The 22,139-nt window shown below is 69.9% G+C and overlaps 1 protein-coding gene across 1 annotated transcript; it reads left to right on the top strand.

Moving 5' to 3' along the window:
• Positions 1-3,862: 3,862 nt before the first annotated feature.
• KCNQ4 (potassium voltage-gated channel subfamily Q member 4) lies at positions 3,863-22,096 on the top strand. The gene is made up of 15 exons (XM_062594368.1): positions 3,863-4,089; positions 12,235-12,325; positions 13,124-13,250; positions 13,413-13,588; positions 13,673-13,798; positions 13,912-14,022; positions 14,151-14,246; positions 14,349-14,437; positions 15,830-15,985; positions 17,312-17,356; positions 18,974-19,191; positions 19,334-19,436; positions 19,653-19,784; positions 19,926-20,061; positions 20,257-22,096. The coding sequence occupies exons 1-15, from the start codon at positions 3,863-3,865 to the stop codon at positions 20,473-20,475; spliced, it is 2,052 nt and encodes a 683-aa protein (XP_062450352.1). The 3' UTR covers positions 20,476-22,096.
• Positions 22,097-22,139: the final 43 nt, after the last annotated feature.

The following is a 22,139-nucleotide window of genomic DNA, read 5'->3' as shown; positions in this document are numbered from 1 at the left end:
GAGGAAGAGCCCAGCAGACCCCCGGCAAGGATGCTGGGAACCGCGCGGCGCCTGCAGCCCGGCGAGGCCCGGTCCCCGGAGCCCCCGCTCCGCGCAGCGAGGTCGCCGTCGGACGGGGCCTTGCAGCAGCCAGCGCTGGCGGACGCTGCGTGCCGCGGCCCGGAGAGCGGGGGTGCAACGCTGCTCCCGTTGCAGAGCTGCTGTTCCTGCGTTTGGCAGAGAGGGATTTGAGAGCATTCGCACCGGGATTGCAAGTCCTCGTTGAAGAGCAGTCGCGGTCTGGCCTCCCCGTCGCAGCCGGCTCCTGCGGCTTTGCGGCAGAGCGGGAGGAAGCGTCCCCGCTCCTCCCACGGGGACGCGGCTGGGACGGGCCCAGCCCTGCGCCAGCTCCTGGCTTTGCTCCGAGCTGCGGGGTCAGCGGAGGCGAGCACTGCAGCCAGGGGCTTGCGCTGGGGCCGTTGGTGCCGGCCCGCGTCCCCGGGGCTGGAGGCGTCCTGACGGCCCCGTTCCCGCGCGTCGGCTTCACGCACTGGCCCGGGCGGCAGGCGGGAGGGAGCTAAAAGCTGCAAGCATGGCTGGGGCGTCTCAGCCTCCTGTTTGGTACGTCAGAGCCTGGGCGAGCACCAAAGCCGGGAGCTAAGTGCCCTGGGCCGAGGCCGAGGCCTGGGCAGGTGCAGGTGCTCTGCAGCCTGTGCCCCCTCCCGATGCTGAGCGCAGCCTCGACCCGGAGCAGCCTTTCCACGCTGCCCGCCATCCCCTCCGGGATGTGGCCCCAGGCTCTGTGCCAGGACTCCTCGGCGGAGCCAGGCTGGGGCTTTGCTCTGGTGCCGGATCCGGGTGAGGAGCTGCCGCTTCCCAGAGGCTGCGGAGCCTCGCGGGGTCCCGCCTGGCCCCCCGCCCCTGGCAGCAGCTTTGCAGCTGCATACCACAACTGCAAAACTTACTGGAAATCCTGTAGATGCAAATCCCAGCCTCCCATCCGTTCCAGGAATTTGAGCTGCAATCCCAAGAGGGCAACAGGCTCCAAGCATGCAGGCGGCCCCGCTCCCCGGGTACCAGGCCTTGGAAATCCTCTTTAAAGTTTTGTTGGGGGCCGAGTGGAGCCGGAGGATGCAAGAGGCTCTGCAGGACTCGGCGCGGGGCTGGGGCCACCTTCCCGAAACCTCTGCCAGTTCTGATGGACGGGTCGGTACTCTATCCATTTAGACTCCCTGGCTCCTTCCCAAGGGCAAAACCTTCCTGTTCCAGCACGGATGGAGGTTTCCATGATCCGGGCAGGGGAAGGGAGGGCGATCGCCGCTGGAGCCTGCCCTTCCACCACCCGCTGCCGAGCGGACCCCGGCGCGAGGGAGCACCCCCTCCCCGCGGCGCTTGGCACCGGCCGGTTCCCGCGCTCCGCATTGCTCAGCATCCCAGATAACCTGCCCGCGGGCCCCGAGAGCGACCAGCCTCGCTGGGGACCGGCGTCTCAGGCCCCCCAGCCAAGAGCGGCCGTGGCTTCAACCTTGCCAAGGTTCCCGTGTTAGGACAGGGATGTCCCAGGTCTGACTTCCAAAAGCAAAACTGCATGAGGGAGGAAGGCAAAAAAGTTTGGAAAGGCCTTGGTGGGGCTCGTTAGTGCTCTTTCTTCACTAATTTATTAATGGTTCGTCATTTCCAACAAACACTTTAGAGAAATGATGTCTTTGTTTAAAAGAGCTGGCAGTTCTCGTTTGCTTAGAAGCTCTTCCCACTGCTTCCCTGGCAAGTCCGGGCCATCAGCCTGGGTATTCCCAGTCTCGCTGTAAAGGAGCAGCAGGAATAAACAAAACAACTCCCCAACCTTCCTAGACTGCTGCTTTCAAGCAAGTGCCCACCTCAGCTGAAGTTCTTTTCGGGTCACCTTAACTCTGCCCCCTCCGCAGCCTGCAGGCTCTAATCAATCGCCCCGTGAAACCTTAGCCCGGCGAGCGGGGCGAACGCGCTGAACGGAGCGGCAGCCCTGCCAAGGTCAGGCTGCGCCCGCCTCAGCGGCGCAGCCCCAGCCGGAGCGTCTGCTCCGCAGGAAGAAACTCTCGCGGCGGGGACCTTGGTGCCCGGGAGCGGGCTGCTAGCCTCGCGCCGCCCGGCAGCCCCCGCGCCGTGCGACGGCGTCGCGCTCGGCCGCGCGTGCCGCGGGAGCGGAGCCCCGAGCGGAGCTTCGGCCGTTGCATCCCCTCGGATCACAGCTCCTGGGAGGAGCCGCAGGAGTTGGATCTGAAGGGAGAGTGCAGAAGAGAGGACGCCGGGAGCGATTTGGTTATGATTTACATGATTTCAGTCTACGTTGACATACGTATCTCGGTGTCTGTATCGCTGCCACGGGGCGTTTACGTGGCGGTTTTGGGAGCGGCAGCTGCAGGGAGAGGCGTCCTCAGCGGGGGAATGGGATTTGCACATTGATTCTCAGTGGCAGTTCCCAGGAGCACCTCGTCCCCCGCGCCGCTCTGGGCCTCGATATTTCCAGGCACTCGCTTTGTGTTGCATCAGGAGCTGCACAAATCTGCCCCATGCTCTTTGCCTGGAAAATATTTTGCCTGTGCTGTCCCTCCCTGCCCAGCCTCTCTCCTGGGCACGCCGTGAAGGACTGCAGCACTCCTGATGTCATTCATCCATCAAGGTTTAGTTAGTTATTTGTGTATTTATTGTGTGCGTTTCCAGAGCACCTACCAAATACCCCAGTGCTCATTAGGGCCTGTACTGGTGCCAGGAGCTCCAACCACCATGCTAAATAATTCACTGACCTAAGCCTTTAATTTGTTCTCCTCTTCAAGAACACAGGCCCTGAGGCACTCCTGCAAGGCAAGTCTGGGCTCCGTGGAGGTGTGGAGAGCTCGTGGTCACCACTGGGGCCAGGCACCTTCTGCACCCGCTCGGCCTGCCTGGGAAAGGGGATTCCCAGTAGCGTGCCTCGGTTTCCCTATCGGTTAGTGGGAGGTTGTGGCCGTGGAGCTGGGAGGGAGCTGAGGTGGATGAGCAAATACCTGCGAGTGTTGGCTGAGGAATAAACCCATCGTGCCCACACCTGGAGCTCAAAGCTCAGCCGCTGAGTCCAGGGAGGCTCAGGTGACCGGTGGCAGCGGGCTGGGCAGTGCCTGCTGCAGGGCCCCTGCTCCGCGTGGGCCTGGCAGGGGCTTGCGCGCTGGAAGGGGAGGACAGCGTCCCTCTTGGTATGTATTCGGTGTCCCTTTAAACTTGTGCACCTCCAGGAACTGCTGGACCCTCAGCAAAGGGGAGGAACAGCAGGACGGTGCAGCCCCACAGGCTGACCGCTCCCCTGCTCTGGCGCTTCCAAGGTAGGTAGCCCAGGATGCCTGCTGCTGGCTGGCCTGGGATGCTCGCTCCTAGGGTGCTCCGTGCCCTGGGGCTCAGGGTGCTCCGTGCCCTGCGGCTCGGGACGCTCCCTCTGGGGCTGCTCCGTGCCTGGTGCTGTGGGCAGCAGCGGGTCACCAGCGACTCTTTGGGGAGGGGGTCCCTCCTCCCCCCCGCCCCCGCGATGGGGCAGAGCCAGGCCGCCCCTTTTCCCCGGGGAGGGCGGCACGGCGCCCCCCCCCCCCCGCAGGAGTCCCCCCCCTTCCCTCCCGCGGCGTCCCCGGGGGCGGGGGCCAGGTACGGCGGGGCGGGCCGGCCCCGGCGGGGGAGGGCCCGGCGGCGGCGGCGGCCGGCTAAAGGCAGGTGGCACCGGGGAGCCGCGCGGGCTGCTCCGGCGACAGCGGGCAGCGGCGCGGAGCCGCCGTCCCGTCCCGTCCCGTCCCGTCCCGTCCGTCCGTCCCCCGCGGGCGGCGGGGCCATGCGGGCGGCGGCGGCCGCCGGGGCGCCCTGAGCGCGGCGGCGGCGGCGCGCCATGGCCGGGGCGGCGGCGCTGACGGCGGTGCGCACCGAGGGCGCGGGCCGGCCCGGCGGGGGCCCCCGGCGCGGCCGCCGCGGGCTGCTGGGGGCGCCGCGCCCCGGGGCCGCCGCCGCCGCCCGCCCCGCCGCGGCGCCGCGCTGCTGCCGCCGCCGCCTCCAGAACTGCCTCTACAACGTGCTGGAGCGGCCCCGCGGCTGGGCCTTCGTCTACCACGTCTTCATGTGAGTACCGGGGCCTGCGCGACGCGGACGGGGACGCGGCCGGGACGGGACGGGACGGGACGGGACGGGGTGGCGGCCGCCCCGTCGCGGCTCGGGCGCCGCTGCGGAGCCGGCACCGGGCAGCGCCGGCGCCGTTTGCCTCCCGCCCGCGGAGGCAGCGGCCGCGGGCGCGGATCCTCCTGCCGCCTCTGCCCCAGAAGTTGTTTCGGGCGAAGCGGCGGGAGCCTCCGCGCCGCCCCGCGCCCCTTCCGCGGCGGGGGGGGGGCTCTCGCGGGGCGGGCGGCGCTGTGCCAAGGCGTTTCTCGGGTCCAGCAGAAAAAGAAGAAAAGAGCAATTTTTCAAAACAGAAGAGGGAGCGGGGCTTCTGCGCTGTGCGTCTCTCCAGCAGGAGGTATTTTCAGGGGCACCGGTTTCTGGCACGGGATTTAGCCACGGGACGCGAGCACCTTTTCCTCCCGTCCCGCCTCTGAGCGGCGCCTCCGCGAGCTCCAGGGGCTGCGGGGATGCTCGGAGCGAGCAGGGAGCCGGCGAACCGGGGAGCGGGCGCAGGGCGGCTCTTGGCGCGGCGGGGCCCTGGTGCGCGGAGCGCTGCGCACCCCGGCGCAGAGCGTGCCCCGGCTGAAGGCTGCCTTGCAAACTCCCCTCCTCCTCCTCAAGCGGGAGAGGGGATGAGCGCGCTCCTGCCTGAAAGTGCTGCCCGTAGTTAATCCTTCGGGGTGGCAGGGCTGCACTCGGGGGAGCGGGGTCCCCGTAAGGGTGGCAGCGGTGTGTGTCCCTGCGGGCTGTGGGATCCCCGAGCGCACGGGGAGCTGCAGAAGCAGGAGTCCCCTGAGGCGGGCATGGACGGCAGTGCCTGGAGGGCAGGTCTGGATGGGACGAGGGACCTGTCCCCTTGGCTCCCCACAGCAGTGTCAGGCTGTCCCTGCCCGGCATCCCAGGAGCTGTGCCCGGGTGGGATGGGAGCAGCACGGCAAACAGGGCTTCTTGCAGCAAGGCACGAGCTGGCCGGCAGCTGCTGTAGCCCTGTTCTGCCCCAGGAGCTGTGCCCCTTCCTGGGTCGCGGCCGCTTTTAACCCCAAGCTCTGAACCATCCCTCCTGCAGAGCCGGCACCCGGGACGGCGTCGGCGCCCTGTGCCAGCAGGGCCAGGGCGAGGGGCCCGGGGCTGGCTGAACAGCGCCGCGGCCCAACCGGGGGTCGGACAGCGCCGAGATGTGCCGACTTCGTTAGCGACTGAGGAGCAAATTCAGCCCCTTAAACTCGATGGGCTGTGACTGGACTGCAGCGCTGGCGAGCCTCTAACCTGCCCGGAGCCGGCTGGGGCAGCGGGTTTGGGAGCAGACAGTGGCTCGGGGGCTGCTGGAGGGGCAGCTGGGGGCTGCCCAGACTGGGGACCCCTGCTCCCAGCCAGGGGAAGGAGCCGTCCAAAGCGTGGGCAGCAGCACTGGACAGAAAAGAAGGGGCAGGCAGGAGGTGGGGGGAGGAAAGATGCTGAGCGCGTGCTCGGCGTGTGCCCGGTGCCTGGCCCCTCTCTGCGAGCGGGTCCGAACTGCCGCCTCCTCCTGCTGCCTGCGTGGCCGGGGCCCTCGGCGGGCTGTTCGCGCCGCGGCTCGTTGGGAGGAAGGAAAGCGGGTCTTGCCGGAGTTAGCACATTGCGATGGCAGGCGGAATTTGTCACTCGGTGCCAGGGCACCTGAGCTCCCTGGGGAGCTGAGAGAGGCGCCGCAGGGCCACTCGTAACACTGCAGCATGCTTAGAAAATATATACGTATGCTACAAATGCTGCCCTCGAAAGAGATTTTCCTGCAAGGAATTAAAGCTGGCAGCCGAAACCTCCTGGTAGGGGAGGGAGGATCAGGCTTTATTGTGTGGGCGCTTGCCGGGCTTTGAGAGAGAGCTCCTCCGCGCTTCTGCCCCCCGGCCGAGGGGCGCGTGCGCTCGAGCAGGGTTTCCACCGCTTCTCCTCTTGATGCCTGCGCCCGCCAGAGCAAGCGGGTCCCTCGCGGGCGGGCGAAGCCGGCTCTGCTCATTTGCTCAGTCAGTTTTACGGAGGAGGTGCATGGAAGGGCAGTCGGTCGTGCCGGTGACCCTCCAAACACCCATGGGGCAGGCGCCGCAGGCAGTGCACGGTGCAGCTGTCTCCCTGCAAATACTGCTGTCCTCTGCCTCGTTCAAAGTTTTTCTCTCCCGAGGTGGCAGGTGGGAGCTTGGAAGCTGCCGCAGTGCTGCTTATTGAAGGTCTCAGGAACGATTTGCGTGCCTGAGTATCTGAGGATGGGGCTTAAAAAAGGAGGAAGGTGCCATCCCCCCTTATCGGCAGGGAGACCGAGGCGTGGACGTCGGGGCAGGGCTGCTCGCAGGGCCCGTCCGCCGGCTCAGCCTGCGCGCGGCCCCCCGGGCCCGGCTCCCGCCGGGGGCTGGAACCCGCTGGAATGGAAATCCCCGCCGAGAAGCGCCGCGCCGCCCTCCCTCGAGCACCTGAACACCCGGCTGAGCCCGTGCCGTTTATTGCACGAGCTCCCTCTCTTCCTGCTGGCAAATTGATCCCAAAGAGCATCCCGTCCCGAGCGCCTGCTCCAGGCCGGCCCGGGGCCGTGCTGCCTCGCGGGATGGTTTTGCCGCAGGCGCCGTCCCTGCAGCTGCCTGCTCCCGCGTCTGCAGGCGCCGAAGTGGGACGCTCCCGGCACAGCCCAGTGCCTGTCTCGGTGCCCGGGCAGTGAGTGCCTGGCTCTGCTTTTCCTTCTTTAAATGAGTTTCTCACCTCGGAGCTTACAGAGAAAATCTGGGAGTGCGACCAGAGCGTTAACCTAAAGGCTTTAGAGCCAGACAGCAAATAGAAACTTCCCTTTTAAATCTCTGGCTCTTAAGCGAACTGGAAGGCTCTCCTCATGCTCAGCTCATGCCTCTTCCAGTGCCTGAAGGACGGTGATATTCCCAGTTACCAACGCGGCCGCCACAGACTTTCGTGCTTCCAGCCACCTCTGCCCAGTCCCGGGCAGGACGCTGGTGCCAGGAGCTGGGCGCAGGCTCTTGCTGAGCGAAGCAGGGCCCCAGGGGAGGTGATTTCCCGTGAGCGCGCAGCCCCCCGGCCCCCTCCTGCACCGCCCAGCCGCTCGCCCCTGGTATTGCTGCTCGGGAGGGAACCAGTGTCTGGGATCTTGTGTGGATGGTTATGAAACTGCTGGATGCACCAGCAACTCGGCTCAGCACGTTTCCATTTCCCGGAGGGGCGTTTTAATAGAGGACGATTTGACCTGGAGCAAACGGGGGAAGACTGAACCAGCAGCAGCACTAACAGCACTGCAGCCCCCGCCCCAAGCACGGTGCCCAGTGCAGCCCCGGCTGCTCCCGGGCCCGGCTGCTGTCAGGTCGACGCGTTCGCAGTTACAAACCCTCCTGCTCAAGTCTCTCCTCCATGCCCAGCGCTCCGGAGGCCACTGGGGCTGCGGCACGGCGCAGGGGACGGGAGGGGGCCCAGGGCGGCCGCGGTGGCCGGCCCCGGGCGCGGTGTTCGGCGTGGGGCGCGTGGAGCGGCGGCTCTCCCGGGGCTCCGGTGGGCGCTTGCCAGGCGATCCCGGCCTCCCTCCGCGGCTGCAGCGGCAGAAGCTCTTCCCCCGAGCCGCCGGGGATCAGACCGCTGCTTAATGCCCGCAGAGGCTCCAACCACCACTGAACGTGCGGGTGCCGCGGCTGGGCCCGCTGCCGCGAGCGTGGTTCTCTGCAAACCCGCCCAGGGCTGTTTAACGGGGCTGCAGCGCCGCGATCCAGGGCCCGGGGGGCTGCAGGGAGGTTGCTGCATCGCCTGCTCGGCGTCCGCCGCCTGCCTTGCAAAGAGCCCTCTTTTAAACTCATTTTAACCCGCTGTGGCCCTCGCCCTGGAGGGCCCCGGTCTGCTGGCGTTTTGCAAAGTGCAAAAGTCCAGGGGAGGGGGGTGAAAACGCTCCCCGTCCTCAGCACTGCGCCTGGGTGGTCAAAATGCTCCCGGGGCAGCTCCCCCACCCAGGCGCGACGTGCGGGTTCCCGATCCCGGGGTGCTCGGCCGCTGCCGCGAGGCTTTTGCTGTTTATCCCCCGAAGCGGCGATTCCCCGGGGCAAGGGGAAGGGGAGGGGCTGGGCCAGCGCTGGCACCAGCCTCCGCTCCTGGGGGCTCTGCTGCGTTTGGGGGGTCTCAGCCTGCCTCACCGGCAGCCTGGCCCCGCTGCTCTGCCCAAAGGCCCCCCGTGTGCAGGCATTGCCTGTGGCACCGGAGGGCTGGGACGGCCCCGATCCCTCTTGCGGGGGCGCACGACCTGCCAGGTGCGGGGAAGCGAGCCCGAAAATGTGCCTTTTTTTTTATTTTTCTTTAATTATTTTCCCACCTTGAAGTCAGCTGCTTGCCAGATGATTCAAGAGCAAAACTATCTCTGCCGCTCCGCGCGAACGTCTTGGCACCGTCCCGCAGGAGCCTTGTGACCGTTCACCCCCCAGCCAGGGCGCCGGCAGCTCGCGGCCAGCGCGGCCCCAGCCCGGCCCGGGGGTGCCGGCGGCAGCGGCGGGCGATGCTGGGGCTCGGGGCTGCGCGCGCGGCTCCGGCTCGCCCGAGCGAGCACCCGCTGCGCGCCCGGCCCTCCGCCTTGGGTCCGCTGGGCTGCCGGGAGCGCGGAGGCGGCTCAGCCCCACGGGGATGCCGGGGATGACACCGGCCTCGGCGGGGCCCCGAGCGCTGTCCGCGGGTGCCTGAGTCTGTGGCTGTCGCCGGAGCGAGCCCAGGCTTACGCTGCAGCGGTGCAGAGCCAGCGGCCCCCCGAGAGCGTTGCGGGGCGCGGGGGCAACGGCCCGGCTGGCCAAGCGCCGCGGCCGGGCTCCTGGCTTCCGTTACCGACCTCCCGGGTGACTGCGGGTAAACGCGTCGTGCTTTTCTGCTTCTCCGCGAAACGGAGAGTAACGAGAGCAGCTTCCTCCGGAACGGTGCCCGGAGCCCTCCGCTCCGCCAGACCCGGCGTGCGCCAGGAGCAGGGCCCCGCGCGGGCGATGCAGCGAGCCCCGCACCCGCTTGCCCCCACTCGCTGCAGGGAGCCCCGCGCCCGCTCGTCCCCACTCGCTGCGGCGAGCCCCGCGCCCACTTGCCCCCACTCGCTGCGGCGAGCCCCACGCCCGCTCGTCCCCGCTCGCTGCAGGGAGCCCCGCGCCCGCTTGCCCCCGCTCGCTGCAGGGAGCCCCGCACCCGCTTGCCCCCACTCGCTGCAATGAGCCCCAGCCACCCCTCGGCGTGGGGCCGTGCCGGTGCCCACGCAGCGGGAGCGCGGCGCGGAGCCGGGCGCGCAGGGCAGCTGCCCCTGCCATGGTTACCGGGCGCAAACAGGGCTGCTACGCCACCAGTTATTTATATCCTCCCGAGCGGACGGGCCTCCCTCTCCGGCTCTCCTGAAAGGCTGCCGGCGCGAGGGACGGTGGATTTACAAGGCGCGCTGTTTACACAGCTGCAGAGGATGCTTGGTGCATGGGGGGGCTGAGGTGCGAGGGACAGGGAGGCCGAAGAGCGGAGCATCCTGCCGGAGCCCTCGGGGGCTCGTGCGCCCCGGGGGGCCTCGGTGCTGCCTGCACAGGGCTGGGGGCAGCGCCTGGGCGCTGAGCGGGCTGGTGCCTCCACCCCTGCCAGCGTCGGGCCCCTTCCCTAAGCGGCTTAGCTGCTCCCGGGAGCCGGTCCGGCCGTGTTTGCCCGGGCTTTAGAAGTTAATTCCTAGCAGGTGATGCGTTCCCAGAAAGTTTCTTTCCCAGCCCAGCCGCCGGCATCCTCCGCCAAATCCCGGGGCGGAGGCGGGGGCCGCGCTCTGCACGGCTCGGTTGCCTCGGGGTGCGCGGGGGCTCTCGGGGAGCAGCCGACCCTCGAGCCGCGTCCCCTCTGCCGCAGCCCCGTGGTGCCCGTGGTGGCACGGGTGCCGAGCGGCACCCTGCTCCGGCCGGGCGGGACGGCTCCTGCCCCGGCCCCGCGGCGTGCCGGGCTCCTGTCCCTCGCGCCGCCCCGCTGCCCGGGCTGGGCACAAGCACAAATCTTAGCACGCTGAGAGATTTCTGCATTCTCTTCTGCTTTGTGCTTCGCTGCCCACGTAATTGCCTGCTAAATCCTCACTGTATAATCTTTATTGCTGATGGTGCACAAAGCAGACAGGCTCCGTCGTTGCCCGCTGGCCCGAATCTCGTTCGGCGTCTCGAGCCGACCCGGCGTGGCCGGCGGACCCGCTCCGACTGCCCCCCCCGGGGCTCTGCCGTGCTCCCGGCCCGAGCGCGGGCACCGCTGCGCCCAAAGGAGTTAACGGCACAGAAGTGCTGTGCGGAAGGAAAGGGCCTTCATTAATAATTCAGCGGGAGAAGAAAGTGGCTGCAGCCTTCGGCCTCGCAGAGGGGGAGCGCCTCGGCGCTGGAGGCCGCGGCGCGGGGGGCCCTCCCTCGGGCCTCCGCTTGCCCGGCTGCTGAAACCGGGGCGCGCGTGGCCCCCCGGGGCCGCGGCACTGGGGCTCCGCGCACGGGGCTCGTTGCTCCGGCCCGTCCCATCCCCTCACTCTGCATCCAGCCCGTCTCCCGTTTCCTCGCCTTTCTCCGCCATCACTATCCCCGGCTCCAATTTCTCCTGGCATGCTTTCGGGGAAGGGGACCTGCGCGCCCCGGCTCAGTGCCTGGCCCGGGGCTGGGGGCTGCCGAGGCGGCCGTGGAGCCGGCTCCCCCGCGCGGGAGCGACCCAGCGGCTCCGATTTCCAACCCCGCAGCCTCTCGCTGCAGCCGGCTCGGCTCGAAAGCCTCGAGTCAGCAGCAAAAAGAGACGAGGAAGCGGTGCCGAGCCGGCGTCGACCGCCGGGGCCAAGCCGAGCCCCCCGCGCTATCTTTAGCGCCGTTTCCTGGCCCCGCGGGCTTTCCCCGCGCTGGGAGGATGCTGCGGGACGGGCACCCGCTGGCGCGGGGACGGGGTGCTCGGCTCCAGCCGCCTCGGCCGCGCCGCGGCCCCGGTGCTGCCCGTGGCAGGCTCGGCCGCTCCGGCTCGGCTCCCCGGACCCCCCTGCGCCGTTACGCAAGCCGGCTCCCGCCGAGCGATGGCCCTTTGCACGCCGTCACGTGGGCCAGTGGCACAAGCCCTCCGCTTTCCATATTTAGATTCGCTGGATCAGGGGAAAAAATGTATTTTTGGAGAGTTTCATTTACTTCAGCTCCCGAATCTATTTCTCCCCCCCCCCCCCTTCTTATTTTAAATGGGCCAAAGCCCCTTTTGGCTTAATCCGCTGCTCCAGGACAGGTGGCCTCGGAGCAGCTCCCTGTTAACTCGTCCCTGGGGTCCGGCCTGATCCAGGCTGTCCCTGAGCGGCCCCGTGTCCCCGCGGGATGCAGCGGTGCCGGGAGCGGTTCCAGGCCCCCTTGGCCAGCAGCAGCCCTGCCTGTGCTGGCTTTAATTAGCGGTTGCTCCACCTGGGAAGAGGCTGCGGGCGGAAAAGCCCCTTCTCCGGAGACCTTTGCCCCGAGGGCGATACCCTGGGTGCCAGCAGTGGGAGCGGCGTCGGAGGCGGCTGTCCACGCTCCCGGGCGTCAGGATGGGGATGCAGTAGGAGCAGCACCTCCGCGCCCAGCCCCTCTCCGTGCACGCTGCGGGGCTGTGCCCCCACACTAACGCAGCGCGCAGGGGCTGCCCCGTGCCCGCTGCGCTCCCCTGAGGGACCCTGCAGTGTTTTCCTGCATATTAAATATTCAAAGGCCCAGCCCGGCTCCGAGTTGAGTTTTCTCTGGGTGGGGAGCGAGGGGCCAGGCTGGGAGGCCGGTGGGCGCACGGGAGCAGGTCCTGCCGCCCGACGCCCGCTGCTCGGCGGCGCTCTTGCCTGGCCGTTCAACCGCAGTGCGGGTGCCTTGGCGCCCGGGAGCTCGGGGTGCCACCCCCGAGGCTGGGGAGAGGTCCCGTCCCGGGGGGGCGAAGCGGCGGGATGTGCCCCATAGGGACGCGCGGGCGAGCGGAGGGGTCTGGCCGGGGGCCCGGGGTGCCTCCGCGAGGGCGGCCGCAGCGCGGCTCAGGGGCTCCCGAACTGCTCCATGCCACCATCTAGGGGCAAACCGTGTCCCGGTGGCTCGGCCTCGGCTGGGAACGTCTCCGCCTGGCCCCGCGCACCCACGCTGGCTGCTCTCCTTGCAGATTCCTCCTCGTCTTCAGCTGCCTGGTGCTCTCCGTCTTCTCCACCATCCAGGAGCACCAGAAACTGGCCAACCAGTGCCTGTTCATCCTGGTAAGCTGCGGCGCGCAGCCCCGGCTCGCGGGCTCGGGTGGCGTCAGCCGGTGTCGGACCCGGCCCGCGCGGCCTAGGGATGCTCCTAGCGATCGCGCCCGGGTTCGGCTCTCCTGTTGCTTGGGCTCGCGCTCCCCACGCAGGGCCCTGGCAGAGCTGAGCAAGATCAGCAAACCCCGTCTAACGCCCTCCCGCCTCTCCCTCGGCGCTTCATCTGCGCACGGTTATTGCCGTCGGGGACGCTGGCGTGTCGGGCGCTGCGGGGCGAAGCGTGCCCGGTGGCCTCGCCGCTCCGCTCTGCCCGGTCCTCGCGCCGGGCTGCGCCGGGTGCCCGTCGCCGCCGCCGCCGGACCTCGGCGGCGTGCAGAGGCCCAGCCCGCTGGAAAAGGCAGGGCGGGAGGGCCTAAAAAAGGCAACTTTCCCCCAAACTGTCAGAAACGGCTGACGCTGGAGTTCTCCCGAGTGATGGAGACTAATTTGGGAAGGTCCTTGTGACTTTCCCGCGAGTAAGCAGAACGGGGGCTTGTTTGCGCGAGAGGCAGGAGGACAATGCTGACGGAGGAGGAAAAGGACCCAGCTATATTTGAGCTTGGCACAGGTAGGAGGGCCGGGCTGCGCCGGCGGCCCGTGCCCGCGCGCCCTCCGCAGCGCCACGCTCTGCTCTGTGCCCTCGCCGCCCCCCGCCAGCGCCGGCCGCCCTGCCCGCGGGCCCCGCGCCGCCCCGCCGCCCCTGCCCGCCCCGCTCAGCCCTCCCGCTGTCCCGTCTCTCCCCCCTCCCCCAAATCCCGATCCCGGCAGGAGTTCGTCATGATCGTGGTGTTCGGCATGGAGTACATCGTCCGCATCTGGGCGGCCGGCTGCTGCTGCCGCTACCGCGGCTGGAGGGGCCGTTTCCGCTTTGCCAGGAAACCCTTCTGCGTTATAGGTACCGCGGGGCCGGGGGGCGCGGGCTCCCCATGGCCTTGGGGGCTCCCACTCCGCTGGGCCCCGGCTGCCAGGGCTCCCGGGGGCGCCGGGTGCGGAGCGGCCACCGGGGCTGAGCGCGGGGCAGAGCTCATCACACGGTCCCCTCCTCCCCCCGCCGCAGATTTCATCGTCTTCATCGCCTCGGTGGCCGTCATCGCCGCCGGCACCCAGGGCAACATCTTCGCCACGTCGGCGCTGCGCAGCATGCGCTTCCTGCAGATCCTGCGCATGGTGCGCATGGACCGCCGCGGCGGCACCTGGAAGCTCCTGGGCTCCGTCGTCTACGCTCACAGCAAGGTGGGGGCTGGCGGGGGGCCGGCGCGGGGCCGGGGGGCCGCCGGCGCCGCCGCCCTCACCCCCCGGCCCCCTCCGCCCCGGCAGGAGCTCATCACGGCCTGGTACATCGGCTTCCTCGTCCTCATCTTCGCCTCCTTCCTCGTCTACCTGGCCGAGAAGGACGCCAACGCGCAGTTCGCCACCTACGCCGATTCCCTGTGGTGGGGCACGGTACGTGGGGCCGCCGTGGCCCCCCGGGGGACCCACGAGGGTGGGCTGGGGCTGGCGGGGTGGGGTGTGGGGGGTCCCTCCAGGCACCCCCCTGCTCGCTCCCCCCCCCGCAGATCACCCTCACCACCATCGGCTACGGGGACAAGACGCCGCAGACGTGGCTGGGCCGGATGCTGGCGGCCGGCTTCGCCCTCCTCGGCATCTCCTTCTTCGCGCTGCCTGCCGTGAGTGCGGCGCGGGCACGGGGCTGCGGGCGCTGCCGCCGGGAAGGGCGAAAAACACCCCCCCCCACCCTGGGGCGGCAGGGTGCCCTGGCCCGTCCGCCCGCAGACCCCGACCCCTCCGTCCCCAGGGCATCCTGGGCTCCGGCTTCGCCCTCAAAGTGCAGGAGCAGCATCGGCAGAAGCACTTTGAGAAGCGACGGACGCCGGCGGCGAATCTCATCCAGGTACCGCTGGGCCGGCGCCCCCCCGCCCCGTGCCTGCGGCTCCGCGCGGCTCCCGGGGCCGGAGGGGGCCGGGCTCACGCCGGGGGTCTCGCCCTCGCCCAGGCTGCCTGGCGCCTGTACTCGACGGACGCCGGCCGGGCGTACCTGACGGCCACGTGGTGCTACTACGACAGCCTGCTGCCCTCCTTCAGGTAGGCACGGTGCGGCATGGCACGGCACGGCGCGGCACCCGGCACGGGCCGCAGAGCCCCGGCTGAGAGCAGGGGGCTCGAGGATGAGGAGCACTGCCGGCCTTCCTCAGCCCGCCTCCGGGCTCGGGTCTGCACGGCCCGGGACACCAGAGCCCCAGCGTGGCGGCTGCCTAAACGCCTGACTTCCTCCTCCTCCATCATCATCATCATCGTCATCCCCCCAGACCACTGAGCCCATCCGTCCCATCTCCCACCTGCAGCCTCCCTCCGCCCCCGGAGGCGCCCGGCGTGAGGGCGGAGGGAGGGCGGACGGGGTCCGGCGGGAGCGCCGGGTCCCTGGAGCGCTCTCTGGCCCGAACCTGCCGGGAATCGCTGCTGTGGTGAATCGAGGACCTCCGACGCGTTTCTGGACGCCGCGGCGGCGCTGAGCTCACCGCAGCCCGCGCTGCGGTTGCTGCCCGCCCCGATGCGCGAGCCCCCTGCCTTCACCTTTGCAATCTGCCACTGTTTTTTTCGTTGCAATGACAAAAGTTATTGTTTTGTTTTAAACTTTTTTTTCTCCCCCCTCAAAGGACAGGTTTCTTAACAGCACGGGATACAAGCCCCTCTGCTTCCCAGCAGCGGGGGCACGGAGGTGCATCCTGCCACGCAGCAGCCGCCCGGCCCCTCAGCCCACCGGGCTCTCGCAGCAGGGAGCTGGGATAGGGCCAGGCGTGATTCCTGCCGGGATCCGCGCTCCCTCCGCCCGGCGCGAGGGAGGATGGGGCCGTGCCAGGCGCCCCGGGGTTGCCGGTCTGTCCTTGCTCTGCCACCGGCTCGGTGCCGGGTCCCGCTGCGCCCCGCCGGCTCCGCGCGGCCGGAGCAGTACGTCCTGCCTGCCCGAAGCCGGAGCGATCCCGGCAGAGCCAGCCCTGCCTGGTCGCTCCTAAGGCTGCACTGGGCGACTTTCCCAAAGCGGCACGCGGCCGGGACCCAGCTCGCAGCCCCGTGCCGCGACGCCCCGAGCCTCCGGCAGCGTCGGGCTCCGCTGAGCGCCGTCGCCCGGGCTGGACGCAGCCTCCGGCGCGCGGTCCCTGCGGGTCACCCGAGAGGGAGAGGTGGGAAAGCAGCAAGAGGCTGCCGGGGCGGTGTGATGAGGGCTGAGGCATCCCGCAGGGAGGTGCGTGCGGCCGGCCCAGCCCGGGACCTGCCTCGCTGGACCTGCACGCGCTGCTCGGAGCTGTTAAGAAACTGTCTTTTGAAATTTGTTCTGTTTCTGTTTCTTATTTTGCCATTTTTTTTTTGCTTTGATCTGCACAGAGGAGGACCCGGCTCTGCTCAGCCTTGGTTTGCTCATCTTATTTGCTTTGGAAGGTTTAATTTCTCCATGTTTTTATTTGACCCCAACCTCAGAGAGCTGGTCCTAATCTTTGAGCATTTGCACCGAATCCGCAACGGAGGAATTAGGAATTCAGAGGTGAAAAAATGGCCTGACGGAGCCCCACCGCCTTATCCGTCCCTCACCTCTGGCCAGAAAAGCGTCAGCCCCGCCGCTTGGGCCGGGGACAGGTAGGGTGCAGCCCGCCCGGCACCGCGGTGTCCCTGCTGTGCTCGCGCGTGTCCGTGCGCCCGGCCCCGCCGCATCCCCGCTGCTCTGCGTCCTGCTGCCGGCTCTCGGGGCGGGGAGGCCGCACGGCGCGGCCCCGGGGCCGCTCCCTGAAGCCGGCCCGCGGCACGGCGCAGGCAGGCAGCGCTCCCGGGCTGCGGCTGCGGAAGGCGCAGGCTCCGGCGTGCTCGCGCCCACCGAAACCGGGACGCAGCACCCGGGCTCCCTCCCCAAGGCTCCGGACCGTCCGTGACTTCGGGAAGCCTCTTGGAGAGGTTCAGCTCCGCCTCGATCTGCTTCTGGCGTAGCTGCGGCTCCGGGGCGTTTGGCAGAGGCGAGCGTGCGAGGGAACCTGAGTGTGCACGAGGCTGCAAACGAACGTGCGCTGGCCACGCTGGAGGCTTGGGGGCGGCTGGGGCCCGTGCGTCCGTGCGGCAGAGCGCAGCGAGGAGCGCCCCAGCCCCTGCCTTGCCCACGGCTGGGTGCTGCGGCTGGAAAACCCTACGGCTCATCCTGCTGGTGTGTGCGGCGCCTGGTCCGGGGCGATCCCGGTGGGAATTCTTCCCTGCACTAATCCCAGTGGGGCGATGCCCTGAAGAAGGAGAAATGATGGTCGGCGTCCAGCCGACAGCGGGGCCCTGGAGAGGAGGCGGCGTGGAGAAGCCCGTCCGGGAAGGTGTTTCCCGTGGTCAGAAGTGGGTTTCCAGCGCCCACGCCTGGGAGCACCGCGGCAAGGTGCCGGGCACGGAGCTGCGGCGAGGCCGAGCCAGCCCCAATCCCACGGAGAGGAGACGAGAGGCTTCAGCACCTCCGTGTTGTGCTGCAGATCTGCTGGTGGCATCGGCTTGTGGGCGCTACTCCGGCCCTGCTCCTGGTGAAGAGCACCCAGGAGACCCAGTGTGCGCCCGGGGCTTGGCAGGGAGAGGGAGCTCGGCTCCTCTGCGCCCTCGTGCCTCAGTTTCCCCTGCGGCAGCGGAGAGGCGTCTCAGCGAGGGCTGCCGGGGTGGCGCCTTGCGGACCGCGCCGGAGGGTCGCCCGGCGCCGAGGGGAGCACGAGCCCGGGGCGGCTCCTTCCCTCCTGCGCTGCCGCGAGCTGGCCCGGTCCGGCGGCCCGGCCGCGGCGCGGGGCTGCGAGAGGGCGAGAGGGACCGTGCCCGCCGGCCGCGGGCACCGAGGCTCGGCCCCCGCGCCCCAGCACCTCCTCTCATAACATTGCCATCTTCTCTCTCTCCTCCCCCGCCCCGCTCGCCTCCCTCCCCGGCCGCCCCACCTCTCCCCGCGCCCGGCAGCCGCAAGGAGGAGGACGCGCAGCCCCACAAGTGCTTACGGCTCAGGTAACGCTCCCCGGCGCGCAGCCGGCGCGGGGCTCCGCGGACGGGTCCGCCTTCCCGTGGGACCTGCGCAGAGCCCCCCCCCCCCCCCCCCCGCCCCGCCGCGGCGCGGGTGGCCGGGACGCGGCGTGCGCGGTGCTCGGCGCTGCATCCCTCCCTCGCTGCCGGGCCGCCCCGCGGAGCCGCCTGCGCCCGGGCCGCGGCGGGCGCCACGACGTGCCGCGCTCTCGGCGCCCTGGCGTGGGCCGGGGGCCAGCTCGCCCCCTCGGTGCCCGCGGCCGGCGGGGTCTGCAGGGCGCCGGGCTCGGCGGCCCGCTCCTCGGCAGACCGACGTGCCGGAAACCGGAGCCCCGCGGCCCCCGCCGTGCTGCCCCTCGGCTCCTGGCCGGAGAACTCGAGGAAGCTCCCCAAACGCCCTGCTTTCCTGCTGCCTTCGCTGCCAGCCCGCTGGGCCCCAGGGCCCCCCGCTGCGTCCCCGCCGCGTCCCTCGCGGGGCACAGAGACGCGGGGGTCCCCGCCGCAGCGGTGCGTCCCGGCACGGTCGCCGCCGGCGCTCCGGTGGCTTCGGCCGACTGCTCCTTCCCCGGCGCTTCGCCGCGAGTCCTCCGCGGTGCAGGCTTGCTCTGGGGGGGGGGCCAGGGGGCCCGGGCCCACCGTGGCGACGGGCCGCGCCGGCCGCTGCATCCGCACAGGCCCTGGGTAAAGCGTGCACGATGCTGTGGCCACGCACAGCGGAGGGGCTGGTCCCGGAGCAGAGCACCTGGGAGCGCTGGAGAAGGGCTGCTCGGCCCCATCCCACAGGAGGAGGAGGATGGGGGGCCCGGCCCCATCCCGCAGGAGGAGGAGGATGGGGGGGGGCCGGGTGAGGCTGCTCAGCCCCATCCCGCAGGAGGAGGAGGATGGGGGGGGGCCGGGTGAGGCTGCTCGGCCCCATCCCACAGGAGGAGGAGGATGGGGGGGCCGAGGGGGGCTGCTTGGCCCCATCCCGCAGGAGGAGGAGTATGGGGGGGGCCGAGGGGGTCTGCTCGGCCCCATCCCGCAGGAGGAGGAGGATGGGGGGGCCGAGGGGGGCTGCTCGGCCCCATCCCGCAGGAGGAGGAGGATGGGGGGGCCGGGTGAGGCTGCTCGGCCCCATCCCGCAGGAGGAGGAGGATGGGGGGGCCGAGGGGGTCTGCTCGGCCCCATCCCGCAGGAGGAGGAGGATGGGGGGGCCAGGGGGGGCTGCTCGGCCCCATCCTGCAGGAGGAGGAGGATGGGGGGGCCTGCTCGGCCCCATCCCGCAGGAGGAGGATGGGGGGCTGGGGGGCACCCCGGGATGCTCCATCCCAGCGGAGCGGGGGCCAGCGCTGCCCGTGCGATCTCCCTCCCAGCTGCCCCAGGCTCTGCTGTGTGTCCTTCCCAGCTGCTGTAGCTATCTGTCCGCTGTCCGTCTGTCCTCTGTTCTTTGCTTTTGGGAAAAAAGAAAAAAAATGTGTGTTTAACCCCAAAGATGCTCCTGCCCTTGCACATGCCGCGGCAGGCAGCGTGCATGCCCCCGGCCGGGATGGCTCCTGCCCGTGTTCCCGGCTGCCCCGGGGCACCCGCCTGCCTCCGACCCTGCCCGTCCTTCCTCCCTCGCAGCAGCAAGATGGGCATCAAGGACCGCATCCGCCTGGCCCACCCACCGCGGCAGGGCAGCCGGGGCAGGCAGCAGCTGGGGCCGCCGCTGCGCCGCTCGCCCAGCCCCGAGGACGTCCCCGAGGCCGCCAGCCCCACCAAGGTGCAGAAGAGCTGGAGCTTCAACGACCGGACCCGCTTCCGGGCGTCCCTGCGGCTCAAACCCCGGCTCCCGGCGGAGGGTGAGTCCCGGGGAGCGGTGGGCCGAGGACGCCGGGGCTCAGCCGGCCACGCTGCCTTGCCGGGAGCAGCGTCCCTGCGTGCCGGGCTGCGGTGGCAGCGTCCAGTGTCCCCCCAACCCAGCGCCCGCTCTCGTGCCCGCAGCCGACTGCCCGCCCGAGGACAGCGGGGAGGAGAAGAGCTCCCAGTGCGACCTGACCGCCGAGGATGTCATGCCGGCGGCGAAGACCCTCATCCGCGCTGTGAGGTGCGGCTCTCGCATCCCACGTCCCTCAGCTCCTTGCCTGTGGTCCTCCAGCCCTCCCTGGAGGCCAGCCCTCCACCGCCTGGCCCGGAGCTCCCTTCGCGCTCGGAGATGAGCAGATGTGTTCACCTGGGCCACGGAGGTGGTTGAGCTGGGGGAGAGGAGCAGGGATGCTCCAAGGTGGGGATAGCTCCTCCAGCTATCCTGGATGTCCCACAGGATCCTGAAGTTCCTGGTGGCCAAGAGGAAGTTCAAGGAGACCTTGCGGCCCTACGATGTCAAGGACGTCATCGAGCAGTACTCGGCCGGCCACCTGGACATGCTGGGCAGGATCAAGAGCCTGCAGACACGGTGAGCTGCCCCTCCAGCTGGGGCCAGGCTTTCTGGGTCCCAGGGGTCCCCCCTGCAGCTAGCCGTGCCCGTGGTGCCCCATCCCCACGACCTCCAGTCGGTCAAGACTGACAAGGGTCACGTCCCTTGTCCCCACGCCAGGGTGGACCAGATCGTGGGCAGGGGGGTCCTCGCCACGGACAAGAAGACCCGGGAGAAGGTGGAGAAGCCGGTGCTGGAGCCGGAGCTGGTGGACGAGCTCAGCATGATGGGCCGGGTGGTGAAGGTGGAGCGGCAGGTGAGGAGCGGCCACGCGGCCCCACGCCGTGTGGGGCGCCCGGGGGCCTTGGGGCTGCTGCGTTCTCGCCTCCCCTTTGGAGGAGGAGCAGGGAGGAGCCCGGGCAGCCTGCAGGGGGGCCGTGGCCAGCACGGGGCCGTGGTGGGTGCCCCGCGGCGCTGGGCGCCCGCCCCGCTCACCCCGCCGCCCGTGCAGGTGCAGTCCATCGAGCACAAACTGGACTTGCTGCTCGGCCTCTACTCCCAGTGCCTCCGCAAGGGCTCCACGAACTCCTTCAGCCTGGCCGCCGTGCAGGTGCCCCGCTGCGAGCCCGACATCACCTCCGACTACCACAGCCCCGTGGACCACGAGGACATCTCCGTCTCTGCCCAGACCCTGAGCATCTCCAGGTCGGCCAGCGCCAACATGGACTGAGCGGGGAGGCGGCGGGGCAGGGCGCTGCGGCCGCCGCGGGCCAGCGGAGCCGAGCCGAGGGGCCGCGGAGCGGCGGCGGTGTCATCCGGCCTCCTCCGCGGGGGCCCCCCCAGTTTTACTTGAAATGCGTCTTCCTTCATGGGCAAACTGCCCGCGTCGCCCGCCCGGGAGCCGCGCGGGTGCCAAGCGCGGCTGCAGCCGGGCGCCTGCTCTGGGCATGGGGCGGGAGCCCCCAGACTCCGCTCTGCACATGCACCATGCTCCTGCAACACCCCTGCCCTTCCCGGGGGGAGGAGAGCCCCCGGCCGGGGCTTCAAATGCACCGAGCCCCACCTCCGTCCCCGGCCCTCCGGGCGCCGAGCCGGGGGCCGCCGTCTGCTATGCAAGGCTGCATCGCCCTTCGGTTGCCGGTGCTGAGCAGGGGCGTTGCGACCCGAATGAATGTGGTTTTATCTGTGTAGCTCCCGGCCGTGGCGGTGGCCGGGGCCTGCCCTGAGTGGGGGGATTGGGGGGGGGGCCTGTCCCCCCTTGCGCTCCTCTGCCTGGGTTTCCTCTTGCCCTGCTCGCAGGGCTGCAGCTCTGTACCTCTAGAAGCACAGCAGAGCCTTCTGCCTGCCCGTGCATGCTCCCAAGGCAATATATATATAGGAGAGAGATATATATATGTATATGTATATGCAACAACGTCTGAATATGCAACACCCCCGGGAAGAGCAGCCCGCGGGAACATAGGCAATAAGCATCTCCCCCGCCAGCACGCAGGGCTGCGTTTCTCCCTCGTGGCCCCGCCGCTTCCGCGGTGCGCAGCCGAGCCCAGCTGCTCCGGGGACGCAGCTGCCGAGCCGTGCCGGGGCCGGGCGCCAGCGCGGCGCAAGCCGGGGGGATGCGGCTGCGGGCGATGGGGAAAGCGGTGCTCGGGGAGCGCCCGCCCCCGGCGGCTCCCGCCGCGGGGCTCCCGGCCGCCCGCGCCTCCGTGCACGCCGGTCGCAGCGTGCAGAGCCGCTGCAGCTCCCTCCCTGCCCTGCTCCTCTCTGCTGCAGGGGGGGGTCCCCGGGGAGGGGGGGTCCCCAGGGCTGGTTTCCGTTCCCTGCACGGCTGGGGAGAGCAATGATCACAGTAGTGCCAAAGTTTGCCCGGGGCTGGGGCTGTCTCCTGCTCCCACGTGGCCGGGGCCCCCGGGGCTCGCGGGATTTCCAGCCCCCTCCCCTTTCCAGTGTCCCCTGTGGCTGGTGGGGGAGCCAACTCGGGGGGGGGGGCCCATCCTTCTTGTTTTTCTTGCCTCGTTTGTGCATGCGGCCGGCGTGGGCCCTGCCAGAGCCACTCACCGCCTCCCACCTGCTCGTGCACGAATCTCCGCATAGGACCCCCCCGCCCCACCGCGCCCTGCTCCCCTGCCCCCGGGAGCCACGCCGGGGGCGCGCGGCGGGATGGCAGCACCGTGGGCGCGCGGCGCATCGGCCCGGCAGCCGTGCCGTGGGTGCACGGCGGGACGGCGGCACCGTGGGGCGAGGGTGCACGCGACAGCTTTGCCCGCACAGGCGCGCGCAGCAAGCAACTCGTAGGCCTCCTCCCCGGGGCTGGCTGGTCCCCGCAGCCCTCCCCCAGCCAGCGGTAGTTACCTCACTTTATTAACTTATTAACTTATTTGTTTCATTAAAATTTGA

Source organism: Rhea pennata, chromosome 23 (assembly GCF_028389875.1).
Source record: "Rhea pennata isolate bPtePen1 chromosome 23, bPtePen1.pri, whole genome shotgun sequence".
NCBI classification, from domain to species: domain Eukaryota; kingdom Metazoa; phylum Chordata; class Aves; order Rheiformes; family Rheidae; genus Rhea; species Rhea pennata.
Note: the sequence above shows the minus strand (reverse complement) of the source record. Positions and strands in the feature narration are given on the sequence as shown.